The sequence below is a fragment of the Lathyrus oleraceus genome, chromosome 5, assembly GCF_024323335.1.
Source record: "Lathyrus oleraceus cultivar Zhongwan6 chromosome 5, CAAS_Psat_ZW6_1.0, whole genome shotgun sequence".
In the NCBI taxonomy this organism is placed as follows: Eukaryota; Viridiplantae; Streptophyta; class Magnoliopsida; order Fabales; family Fabaceae; genus Lathyrus; species Lathyrus oleraceus.
Genome location: NC_066583.1, coordinates 384,546,552 through 384,560,422, shown reverse-complemented (window position 1 = coordinate 384,560,422; position 13,871 = coordinate 384,546,552). Strand labels below are relative to the sequence as shown.

The following is a 13,871-nucleotide window of genomic DNA, read 5'->3' as shown; positions in this document are numbered from 1 at the left end:
CATAGCATTGAGCCTGAAACTTCAAAGTTGTGAAAGAAAGAAAGTGTAAAAGCTCGTTTGGTCGGTCCGGAGCTTAGTGTAGTTTCAGAGTGACAAGAATATTTTAAAAGTGTTAGAGTAACTCGTAACTGTTTTTTGCCAACAATCTCTAGCCTTCTTATTCGGGGTTTACTTGCAGGACCGGCTACAAAGTCCTAGACTTTGTGTTAAGTATATGACTGTTTCATTTGTAAAGTGTTTGGGATATTTATGGGTAGTGAACTAAAGGTTTCGCAAGTTCAAAATGCAGTAAAATAATGCAGTAAAGGACAACAGCTTGGTGAAAATTAACAAAATAAACAAAGACAATTTGGTAAGTTAAGTGACTTGTAAATATAAATGAAAGCAAAGGTACATTTTGTAGGGAGATGACCCTTTTCTCGTAAACACTTTGGTACTTCAAGTATACTCTTACTGCAATGCTAAAAAATGTCACCCCTGAAATGGTCATTACAACTTGCTTAAATACCAGTAGAAAATAAACATTGGGGGTTGCAACTCTTTCCCGAGATGACACGTGTCTGCGCACCTCTCCCACGTCTACAAGTAACTTCCCATGTTTCAGACACCCACAATCACTTTCCCTAATGGTCGTGGGATTACAACCACTGCCACTAACTCTCCCACTACCTCCTAGCTGGACATTTATCAGTCGACTAATGCTTGATTGTTCATCTGTTAGCCTATAAATATCCAACTCTTCATTCTCAAACATTTTCTGCTTCCATAACCGCGTATCTGCATACTTCCTCAGCATATTCCTTCAATGGATAACAACAAGTCATTGATTTGGATGTTTATCGAACATTTCGTGATAATGTTGACCTTTAAAATGAGGGTTGAGTTTTTATTTAAACTCTTAATGAAGTTCAATACCAATGGCATGTGTCTCATGAAAAATGATATAATATGAATTTCACCTATATGAATTTCGAGATGATGTCATCTCAAAGTGAGAGTTGGAGTTTCTCTTACGAAAAAATTCATGAAATAGGAAACCATATGACCATAAATAAGTGTTAGGAGAGATATGTAGGGGAAGAACCCTTAAAGAATGTGTGTAAGTTAATGTCGGTCTAATCATATAGATTAATGGTTTTAAAGCATTGCTACCTAACATTCTGGTTAGACTTTGTGTTGTCCTCACTAAGGTTAAGTTTTAAATCTAAAGCTACCTAACTCTATTAACATTATTTATACCTTTTTTTTCTTCTAAAATTAGACTTGTCATTATTAGAACGAGTGTGAGATTGTTGGAAATTATGGACAGTCAATGCCCATTTGAGTTTTCCAATATGACAAAAAAATATTCAAGTGAAGATTAATTTTTGAATTCAGAAATAGACAACACTTGTGAAGTGTTGCATTAAGTTTGAATTCGAAAATAGGAAACACTTTGTGAAGTGTTGCAGAATGAAAGTATGCAACTCTTGAAGAATGTTGTTGTAGGCGAAACAATGTAATTTTTGCTAAAAGTATGTAACTTTTGGCAAAAGTTTGTAACTCTTGGTAAAAGACAGTTGTTTCACCAATGGTCGCAACCTTGTGAAACAACACCAATATGACCTAAAAATACTTCATTCCGGATTCAAAAAAACATATTACAAAAACATACACCCTCTTCACTAAAATTCCATATACTCTTTCCTACATTCGAGTTTTCATCGGTCTTATGCAAACTTGAGTATAGGCTGAATTATCCTGGATATTACTGCATTCCACTTCTAAGACATTTGAGAGTGTGCTTGAAATACTTATAAGGAAAGTAATTTTGTTCACGATTCTAGCCTCGATGCATTTAATCGAAAATCATTTTTCTAACAGATTATACGATACTCTTAATCATATTTATATACTTCATTATTACATTCTTCATATAATGTCAGACAAATAGACAAAGAATAACTCACATATGAATGCCAAAGACACTTAAAAATCAAAATATGAAAAATGATCACTAAGAAATATCGTTTTGTGTTACTAAAATTTGCAAAAACTGAATTCAAAATATCATTATTTACTTATAAGTATATTTTTTCTTTTTAATTTTCGATTAATTTATATCATTGTCTATAATATAATGCATAATAAATTATTATAATTATATTTCTTAATCATATTTAAAAAAAACTCATTGTAAATTAAATAAAAATTAATTTACAACCAAGCACGACGCAGGTCTTAATATAATATAGACTATTACCTGTCATGAACATGCCATGTTATCTCAAGAATTATCGATTAAATTAAAATCCTAAATTCATATGATCTATAATCTAGGGATCACATATGAATCAATCAAAACAATGAATTGTCCCCGACAGTTATCTCTGATCCAAGAGTACACTCTATAACACCAATTGCACCTTATTTGAAAGTTAAGTTTTATCCAATAATACACTTCATATTTCATAAATATGTTTCCTAATAATATGAGATATTTTTTTTATTTAATCTTTCATATCATGAAAGGTTTGAACTATTCAAAAATTGGTTTGTTTTTTAACCATAAAGCTTACTAAATATGCTAGAGGGACAAATACAAAACATTAACATATTTGAAATTTTTTTTAATAATTATTTTGATTTTTAAGATGCATTTCTTACAACCATATAAAAGACAATAATATTTCATTGATGTAAGGAGAATTCGAACTTACAAAAATATAAATTAATAAAACCATTTCTTAAACACAAAAGAAGAAATATGGTTGAAATTGTCAAGTTTGTTTGTACAATGATTATCATTATTTCTATATTTCTGGTGCCATCCAACCATGGAAGTAATGCATTTCTTAATGTTTAAAAAATTTCTTTGTTATTTTCTACCTAATGTTTTATCAAATGTTATCTAAACTTTTATTCTCATTTTTCAATATAGGAATTTCTAGATGTAGAAACGATAGTGATTGTTTTAATCGTGCGTGCCAGCCACCAAGGATAGTGAAGTGTGACAATAAACAATGCGCATGTCTTAAAGTTAGCTCACTCTTTCAATATGTTTCCCTATGATTATGCAAGCGAGTACACAAATGCTCTCCAAGACTACTTTATAAACTATAATATAGTTAAGTTGAAAAGTAATTTGTATTACTTGTAAACCTATAATTATATATTCATATGTATAGTTTATGATCTTTCCTACAATATATTTATATTTCTCTTGGATTTTGATTTTTATGCTGGCCTCCTTTAAAAGATATAAAAAATAATATATTCACTACAAAAATGTAAAAATGTACTACAATGAATGCATATTTTTAGATGATTTGTCTATGTCTTTACAAACCAAATATAATGCAGTATTAATATATTTCATATTTCTGCATACCTAAATTGAATATGATTATGTAAGGTTATATTTATAATAAAATTAAAATTGTGATTTAAAATGAATGTGACTCAAAACACGATTTTTTTTATTTCTTTAACTTTCTTTGATTTAATTAGTCTTCTTTGAGAGGGATCTATAAATATATAACACATATCTGATTGGTTCTGGTGGGTTCTTTTTATAATTTACAACTTATCTCCGTAGTTATGTTATTTTTAAAGTGTCTTTATTTAATTGTATGTGAATTTACAATAACACTGGTGTAAAAATCAATGAATTAAAAATCACATGATTTGATCTTCGAAAGACAACTTATATGATATGCATGTTATTCGTTATAATCATCAAGAAGAAATATGAAAAACTAGTAAGTAAATATTTTATATGACTTAGTAATATATATTTATTGATTTTACATTTGTATACTTTTTACTAATATTTTTCTTTTCTTCCAACATGTAGAGATGTCGAAGGATACTATATTTTTCATGGTCTTAGAAGTAAAAGGAGGAAAAATTATCCCCTAAAATAAGTGTTATTATTTGTGACACTCATATATGCTTATAACAAATAATTAGTTGTATTTATTGATGCATGTTGTTGATACTAAAGTTTGAATATTGTTGTTGATGTTAAAATTGAAGTTTTAATGTTATTGTTGTTGTAAGCAAAGTTGGTCTTATTTTTTTAGTTATAGATTATGTTGGTGTAAATTATAAATATTTGTGATACATAAGAATGTTTTTGTTTCAGAAATGGAAAATATAGATTATATTTAAAATAATACATGTTAAAATGAAAATACATTGAAAAAATAAAAAATAAAATGTTAAAATAAGGATTTTCCCTCGGTTATTTTAATAAATTAAGGTAGGAAGACTAAGGATCCGTGTGTTTTGTCTTTTTTTAAATATGATTTTTATAATATTACATATTTTAGTGTAAATTTTTTTTACAAAGGAACTGTTCATAAAAGCTTCAAATAAAAATTTGGTTTGAATAGTTATTCTTAAAATGTTATTTTAGGTATTTCATTATTTTATAGAAACTTTTTTTGGATATCAAATTTTCAAAAAATCACTTAATTTTAAAGTTATTTCAAATAGTTTTTCATAAAAATTATTTTTAAGATACAACTTTTTGAAAAAACTGTGATTTTGACTATATTTTGATCTTCAACAATGTATATTTATGTTATAGAATGAATAATTCAGTTTTTTAATTTATAAAAAAACAAATATAGAAAAACTTGTAATATTTTGAAAAACTTTTTTGTAGAATCCATTTTCAAAAATATAAAGAAAAAATCTATTTTTTTAAAGCTAAAACAAACTGGTCCTAAGTCTATTACCTAAAGGAATCATATAAATGAGGAGAAAAGTGAAACACGCTATTCAATTCTAAAAATACAAAAATCACTTGTTAGAGACCCAATCTATGACAACTTGGGGCCTGTTTGAAATACATCTTAAAAACTCTTTTTTAGTTTTTGAAAATTTAAAATTTAAAAACTTGTTTGAATATAATGTTTTGTAAAAGTATTTTTGAAAACTCTTTTCTATTTTTTAGTTTTTAAAAGCAAAAAAGTAAAACACCTTAGTTGTATTTTGCTTTTTACTTCTCAGTTTTTAGTATTTTTAAAATAAGATAGAAAAACGTATTTGAAAGAATATGATATTTATTTTTTTTATGTATGTTTTTTTTATGCATAAGTAACATTTTTAAATATATTTATTTATTTTAGTTAATTTTTTTTTTGTGTTTCTTAATTATTTTCACTATATAACCTTTTTTTCTATTAAACGTGCAACCCCATTTTTTACTTTATTATTATTATTATTATTATTATTATTATTATTATTATTATTATTATTATTATTATTATTATTATTATTATTATTATTATATTTCTTAATTTTATTTTAAATTCTTAAAATAATAAAAATTCACTTTTAAATAAATTTATTCACTATTTTGAAAATTAGATTGGTCATCAAATCAATAAGAGTACCGAATCACTAATTTATTGGTCGAACCACTATGTCATTGGTCGAACCGAATGATTCAACCAGATTAATCTAGGTAATTCGGTTGAATAAATTAGTCTCCATGAAAAAAATGTATAGTTATTAAATTGGTCGAACCATGTGATCCAGACTCTAAAAAAATTAGGACACCTATAAATTTTCAAGATTTTAAAATATCATAATTTAACAAATTCATTCTTTAAATTCAAATTCTAAATATAATCATTGCACACAGCAAAATAGTACATAATAAAAATATAAATAAACTAAACTCGAATAATAATATAATGCATTGTCTAGACAAAATAGATTTAAGGGGTGAAAGGTGTTCCAATTAAGTTTTAAACAAAATCTTTTTATATTTTAAATTTTTTGTATCAAAACGGCGTCGTGTTTTGTGAAAAAAGAGCAAGTAGTTAATCCGTCAGTTTATAAAAATCGTCATTTCTTCAACTTTTACCGATTTGATTGGTTTGGCCAATTCTCACTGATTAATAGGTTATCTGATTCACCAGTCGAACCATACCAATGACCCCTTTGATTTTTTATTCGACGGGTTCAATTGACAGGTCCAATGCGATTTCTAAAACATTGAATTTATCTCTTTGACTTTGAAATATTATATAGCTAAATCTTATTAATACTATTTTTTTTCTTTTTTAATGTTCTTATAATTTATTTAAATTTAAATTTTTTTTTTTGATTTTATTCTTTTTTTTTAACACAATGGTTTCTCCTTCATACTTTATATCAGATTCTTCATAGTCATTACAACTTTATATATTTTCAAAAATTTTAAACTATTAAAAATTATCAAAGTTATTAAAAATAATTAATTCCTATTTTTTTAAGAGAAACATTATTAAAAATAGTAATAAAAAAAATAAAGAAAAATATTCATCAAACAAATGTTATGTGATTTGTAAAATTAAAAAATTGCTTTTACCCAATTATTTGTATTCGAACAAATATCAATTAATTTTCTTAAATTTGTAATATTTTATATAAAAAAAATAGATTTTAAAAGTAGATGATAAAATATATATTTTTATTCTCTTCTTAAAATACTATTAAAAAATTAGACTATCAAACAAGTTTTTTCATTTTCATATTTTTAAAACAGTTTCTAAAAACTAGTTCATCAAACAAATTTTTTGTTAATTTTCTTTTTAAAAATAGTTTTTTAAAATAGATTTGAAAAACAAATTTTAAGAACTAAAATTGAAAAGTATTTCAAACAGGCCCTTAGACTTTCCCCTCATTTTAAAAACAACCACGGAGAAACGTGACACATTTTTTTATGACGTCTTCCCTTACCTCACATAACAAACTAACGTTAAACTCATTTTTAATAAAGATAAAAGATGTCTATCATATCAGTGTCTCTTTTAGATTTTTTTTCTTATATTACAATCCTTCAAAAGGTACATATTTACTACGAATATATGTTTTATATGTTTATATAAGTAAATTAAATGTTTAAACATGCATTTCCATTAATCTAAATTTACTTTATTACAAATATTTCACTTTTCGTGTTATCTTGAGGAATTATTGATTAATTTGGAGTCCTAAATTCATATAATTATAATCTAGGAGTCCCAAATATTTTACTGTTCACTGTATTGGTGAACCGTAATATATGGTATAGGTGTACAAGGCAGTGTATGAATATCATTTTTCTTTATTCTTCCATGTCATTGATCTAAGAATTTTTCATGTCTTAAATTTACTTTTTCAACTAATTTTACTTTATGGTCCCAACTTAATGTGTCATTGCAAGAAACAAACTAATTGAATATATTTTGTTCTTATTTTTCCAACTGAACTTTTTATTTCAACTTATCAAGTTACTATTTGTCAAATCAATAAGCTAATTTCCATAAAAAAAAAAAGTCATTCCCAATGTTTCATTTTGCCTATTACAAAAGTCAATGTTGTCTTCTCTGATTTGTAACTTCTCTGATTTTCATCAATCTCATCCCTACAAACCACATATCTCTTTGTCAAACTATACAATTTTTATTCCTTCAACCATAAAAAAAAACTTTCAAAACCATTACATTTCTCTTATATCTCTATATTTGTATCTTTTAATTTTTGAGTTTGCACCCTGACCATTGATTTTATCCCTATCTCAATTTTCTCCTTCTTTTAGTTCTTTCTTTATTTCTTCTATCAACTTAAATCATTTCTCATTATCATACCGTTTTAGATGATTATCAATGACGATGAACTAAGTAACTTTAATGATTCTCCTTCCTTGCTTTCATTTAGATTTTTATGTTTTTTAAACATCTTTTTTGTATTACTTTTTAAAAGATTTGGGATTTGTGAAGAAACAACTCGACGAATTGGTTGAGCTGATTCGGTTTAAGATTTCATGAGGCCCAATGCCTATGGCGCTTGCATGTCTTTCCATGCTTAGGCGCCTAGCCTCTTGGCGCATGTATTTTATCTCTCCTCTATATAAATACCTCGTCTTGGATGCAATATTTTTCACACAAAGTCTTCCCCTACTACCATATTTTCTTTCATTCAACTCCACTCTCCTTCAAGTTTTTGTGTTTTAACCATATCTGAATACATTCACAAGCATAATGTGGATTTAATATTTTTCTCTGCTCCGTCTCCGATAAAGATTCACTATAGAATACAAATTCGTTTGAACGTCTTAATTGGACGTTGAACGGTTGGTTAGATGGAGAAATTGGAGATGGTGAAATGATTAGAAGAATCCAATGACTTGTGTCCACATTCAACCAAAATGGAGAAGTGCGTGAATGGGTGAATATTAAGACTGACCGAGACGTTCATAGGATGATGCATTACATATTCAAAATTGTTTTGATGGTTGTAATCGCATAGTTCTTGTATTGTAGTTGTTTTAATTGTTTGTGTTATTATTTATGTAATGGTATTTTCGTCACAAACTTATAATATGAAATAAATTTAGTTTTTCATATATTGCAATGGAGGTACATGTGAATTTATCTGGTTGTGCTCGTTCCAACACTAGGATAGTTAGTACGATTGTTGAAGGTAGAGAAAAACAAGAAGGGGGGGGGGGGGGGTTGAATTGTTTTTGAGAGAATAAAACTTTTTAGAAATTAGACACATGCAAAAACAATAGAATTCAACACAGAATTTTATACTGGTTCGCTTGATATTCAAAGCTACTCCAGTCCACCCGACCAAGATGATTTTGCCTTCAAAAAGGACTTAATCCACTAATCTTGAAAGATTACACAAACAATCATCTAAGAGAATAAAGATCCCTTAGCCCTCTCAAGTTTACAGACTTCGCAAGTCACTTGAGGAAATTTCTTAGCAATATAATATGATTACAGTAATGAATAGTGCTTCTAAAATAAGCAGAAATTACACAAGGTAAGAGCAAAGAATTATTTCACACGTTAGAGCAGCAGCTCGTGTGAGAGAATGAATAATGAATATAGTGGAAGTATTGTATTCTCGTGTGTTTCAGATGTCTTCTTTGAATGGTGTTCCAACCTTTACATAGGAGAATGAGAAGACCGTTGAATGATGTTAAAGTCAGAATCTTGGGCAATGATGGATGATAAATGTCATTAATCTCTGTGTTCTTTCCAAAGCAATATTTGGGGTGCCATAAAATCCTTCCTAAATTAGCTTCTTTCCATAAGAGAATTTCTTCGAGGTTAAGCTTTTCGAATCAGAGGGTCCGCAAGTCAGAACCTTCATGCAACTTCAGAAAATGCTTGTTGTTGATTGTCTTCAGAGTTTCTCTTCACTTGATTTCATCAGAGCGTATATCTTCAGATTCTAGAGTCATTATTCCACTTCAGAGTGTTTGATGTCTTTTGTTTAGCTTGCGCTTGCATTGATCAGAGTCAGAGCTTCTGCTTGCGTATCTTCTAGTTGGTATCTTAGAACTTGATTTTGTATCTGATGAGTGTCTATCTGACTGTTTTGATTAGAGTCCTGCATACTTAGAAAAATTTCGTTAGGGTACTATTTTTGTTTCATCCTTTGTTATCATCAAAATCTTAGAGATACATTGTATAACTAAATTTGTTCTTAAAATCTCCCCCTTTTTTATGATGACAAAACAAGTCAGAGTGATGATGAAACAGTAAATAATATCTTAGAATCAGATAAGAACAAGGGACTCCCCCTGAGTTAAATCATCATATTTCTCAAAAGTTCTTACCAGATCTTCCTTGTGTGGTAGTTGGTTTGTACCTTAGCTGTTATCATGCATAACTTTAGTTTTCATAAATCATTAAGATATTAATGTTCGCAGTGCATTAAGAGGTTTAGATATGTATTTTCATCAGAGCTGTTTTAGTTCTCCCCCTTTTTGTCAGACTCAAAAAGACATAGAAAACAGAGCAAGAAACAAATATTCATATATAAGAGAGAAAGTTGGTACAGATAGGCAGCAATGAAAGCATATATCATAAAGCATAAGAAAAATATCAGAAGAAAACAACAAAAAAGATCCTAAGTGCATAAGGGTTTGAAGGCGGAGGCATCCTTTGGAGCAATTGAGTCAGCAGGTTCTGAATGTTATTATTGACGGAGTCTTGGTGATCCAACCTTGCTCTCACAACTTGTTGTTCCTTTTGCAGTTCCTCCAGAGTTTTCAATACTAGAGGGGCGATACCAGAGTTAGATTGCTCCCCCTGAGTTAGAGCATTAGCGCTGGCCTTTGCAGTTTCCTCTGCAGCAATACGTGTTGCTTCTTCAGCTTCGTCTTTTTCTTTTGCCTCAGCCGTAGCAGCAGGAACTTTAGCATCATCCTTCTCTTCAGCTTCTCTGATTCATTTCTCTTCTTCCAGGTGAGCTTTCTCTCCTGCTTCCTTTCTGGCATTTTCCTTAGCCTCTCTGACCAAGCGAGCTTGTAGCCTTACTCCAGCATCTCTTACAAAGTCGTTGCGGACTTGTTCAGAGAGGCCTTTCAGTTTGAAGGCTTCAGAGGTCATCCATCTGATCACTCTGTTCCAGTGGATCCTCACTACAGAGGGATCATCACTGATGCAAGAGTTGACAGACAAAGACTTGATCTTCTCCATTGAAGACTCTGTAAATAAAGTTATTGCTTCTTCTAAGGTGGGGAAGGCAGGTTGTGGTTCAGGGTTGGGGGATGCGGATGATGGTGGTGTTTGGTTGGTGTCAGCGGGAGTTTGAGGAGTAGGGATGATGATGTCCTCAGAGGTTGGTATAGTGGGAATGTCAGAGGGGGGTGGTGTTGTTTGTTCAGGTGGTGGACTAGGTTGTTATTCAGTGGGTGAAGTTGTTGTTTGATCAGGAGGTGGTGTTTGTGGTTGTTCAGATGGTAGATTTGTTTTGTTGTTTAGGGGGTGGTGTTTGAGGTTGTTCAGATGGAGGTAGATTTTTTTGTTCATGGGGTGGAGTGATTGCTTCTGGTTCAAGTTGTGGTGGTTGCTAAGAGGCAAGAGCATGTTCCTGAAGTTGGGCTAGTGTGGGGGATTGAGGGTTAGAGAGTTCGGTGTCTGATGAGAGAATGTAGTATGGTGGGGATAAAGGTGTAGAAGATGATGGTGAGGTGGTTTCGTTCAGCATTTCTGCTTCAGAAACGGGTAAGGTAGTGGTTGCGAGATTGAATTTTAGAGATGGTGGGTTAGAGGGTCTAGTGGTGAAGGGTGGTATTTCTGATTGGGTGTAGATGGGAGTGGTTTGGGGAAGGGAAGAAGCAAGTGGCTTTAATTTAATAGAGCAAGAAGGAGGCAAAGACTTACTTGGAGAATCAGCCAGAGGGACTGGAGGTCTTGACCCAGAAGTTTCTCCCAATTTTTCTTTCTTTGCCTTCTTGGACTTCTCAGATGGCTCCCGTTGTCTCTTCATGATATTAGGTGGACGCTCAGGTAGTCAGTCCACAGAGAACTCCGAAATATCAACCCATTGGCTTGAAAGGTCTTGCAGATAGTGAGCCACCACTTCTGGAGGGTCAATCTTGGAGAAAAGGTAGAGATCGTTGGGAATCTTCCTCTAATCCTTGAGTGCTTCCCAGGATGTGTCTAGAGTGGGTTTAGCTCTGACTTGCTCAATCACCACCATACTCTTCAGATTGCGAGCATTCAGAGGTCTTCCAATCTTAACAGTGATATCCTCCATCAGATTATGATGGATCAGGTGATCCACCAACCCACTCTTGATCAGAACATCAAAGATAAGTCTTCCTAGAGGAATGTAGGTTCTGGGATTCATACTGTTTCTGGTATCCTTGATAGAATCTCTGAGATACTTGAAGAGCAACGCTGACAGGTTCAATTTCAGCCCTTTGTGAATGCAGTAGAGGATGAATTTCTGATCCGTGTTGATATAGTCAAAAGAGTTTGATGCAGGGCGGTGATGGATGGTGCCCAAAATGATCTTTAGCCAGACACGGAGATTCTGATGAAGTTCTTTGTTCTTGGAGTGTTTTCCTTCAGTGTTCTATTGAAAGATGGTAGGGGAGATTTCCTAGGATAAGTACTTTGCTCTAGGGTTGGTGTTGTAGATTCTTCTTCCCCCTGTCTTCTCCATGTTCATAAGGGAGGCTATTGACTTCTCAGTGATGACTATTTTGACCCCCAGAACGTGAGAGATGATGTAGTGATCATCTGAGTTTGCGAAGCGCCAGAACTCCTTTACCAGATAGGTGTACACATGACCGTAAAGTCTTTGGAAGTAGGTTTCCCACCCTTGCATTCTTAGTTCTTCAGTGAGGTCTATGCCATTGCGCTTCATGTTGTCAAAATCTATCAGTGATTCACACAATACCTCAAGCTTGTCAAAGGGCGTGGCAAGCTGAATGTGAGGTTCACGGCCTAGAATGTGAGGTTCTTTGTAGATTGGGGGTAGAAACGACACCAGTAGTTGCAGTTGTTTGTTGAGATGAAATGGGCGTTTGATCAGTTGATTCCATTTGCTGAGAATAGTTGTAGACGGATTATTGTTGATCATCCATGAAGAACTTTGATGAACTTGTTTGAATGATGAAGAACTTTGATGAAGATGATGAACTTGAGAGAGATAAGGGGGTTTGTGTAGGGCGTGAGTGTAAAAGTGTGAGATTGTGATAAGTGAAAAATATAAATACACAAAGAGATGCATGCAAAACGACAGTGTTAGAGGAAGTTGAGAAGTTATGAAATTAATTATCCACATTAACCAAGTTGATACGCTTAGAGGAGACATGATTACAACCCATGATGGAAGTCTAATCCCCAAATCATCATACTGCTCGAGGAGATCTCAAGGGTTTGTCTCTTGATTTCTGCTAGACAGTTGTTTAGAAGACCCAAAGTCAGACGCATGATGCCCCACATGTTGATCTATCTGATCTTCAGAAATACCAAAAGATTGGATCCTGAGGATTTCTGATTCAGATAACTCCTAATTGGTAGAAGTATCAGATTCAGATCCAGATACCAGATGTTTATTTCAGAGCCTTATTTTTCTATTTCAGAGAAGAACATTTGGTTTATTCTGGGCAAATTTCAATTTTTAAATGTTTCAGAATAAATGTGAATCTATCTTCAGCGAGGGGTTTAGTGAAAATATCAGCCCATTGATGGTCTGTATCAACAAATTTTAAGGATATTACCCATTTTTGAACATAGTCTCTGATAAAATGATATTTTGTTTCTATGTGCTTAGCTCTGGAATGCAAGATAGGGTTCTTACTTAAACATATGGCAGCAATATTATCACAGAAGATAGGAACGTTACTCTCAAAGATCTCAAGGTCTTCTAGTTGATTTTTTATCCAGAGCATCTGGGTAGTGAAAAGTGAAGCTGATATATATTCTGCTTCTGCAGTAGACAGAGCGATGCTCGACTGTCTTTTGTTGGCCCATAATATGAGATTGTTTCCCAAGAACTGACAGTTCCCAGATGTACTTTTACGTTCCATTATGTCCCCTACATAATCTGCATCGCAATAACCAGAGAGCCTATACTCCGATGTTTTCTCATACAACAGACCAAGGTTACGGGTTCCTTTCAGATACCTTAGGATTCTTTTAACAGCTGTTAAATGAGATTCCCTAGGATCTGATTGGAATCTGGCACAAAGACATACACTAAAAATAATGTCAGGGCGTGTATCTATCAAATAGAGAAGAGAGCCTATCATACCACGATAGGGCTTCTGACACACCTTCTGGATAAATTCTTCTTTCTCTAGAATGCAGGTTGGATGCATGGGTGTCTTGGCAAGTTTGCATTCTGCCATTTCAAATTTCTTCAGAATGTCTTTTATGTATTTACTTTGATATACATAAGTAGCTTCTGAAGCTTGATTGATTTGAATTCCCAGAAATAACTTTAGTTCTTGCATTAAGCTCATTTCAAATTCTGTCTGCATTAGCTTAGAGAATTCTGGCGACTGGAGCAAAGGTTTCATTGTAGTCAATGCCTTCTTGTTGACTGTAACCTTGTGCCACCAGTCGTGCTTTGTTTCTGTCTACTTCTCCTTTTTC

At 31.9% G+C, this 13,871-nt stretch overlaps 1 protein-coding gene across 1 annotated transcript; it reads right to left on the bottom strand.

Moving 5' to 3' along the window:
- Positions 1–10,830: 10,830 nt before the first annotated feature.
- On the bottom strand, positions 10,831–11,250 carry LOC127080881 (uncharacterized). The gene has a single exon (XM_051021173.1). It carries the CDS (start codon positions 11,248–11,250, stop codon positions 10,831–10,833), a length of 420 nt encoding a protein of 139 aa, XP_050877130.1.
- Positions 11,251–13,871: the final 2,621 nt, after the last annotated feature.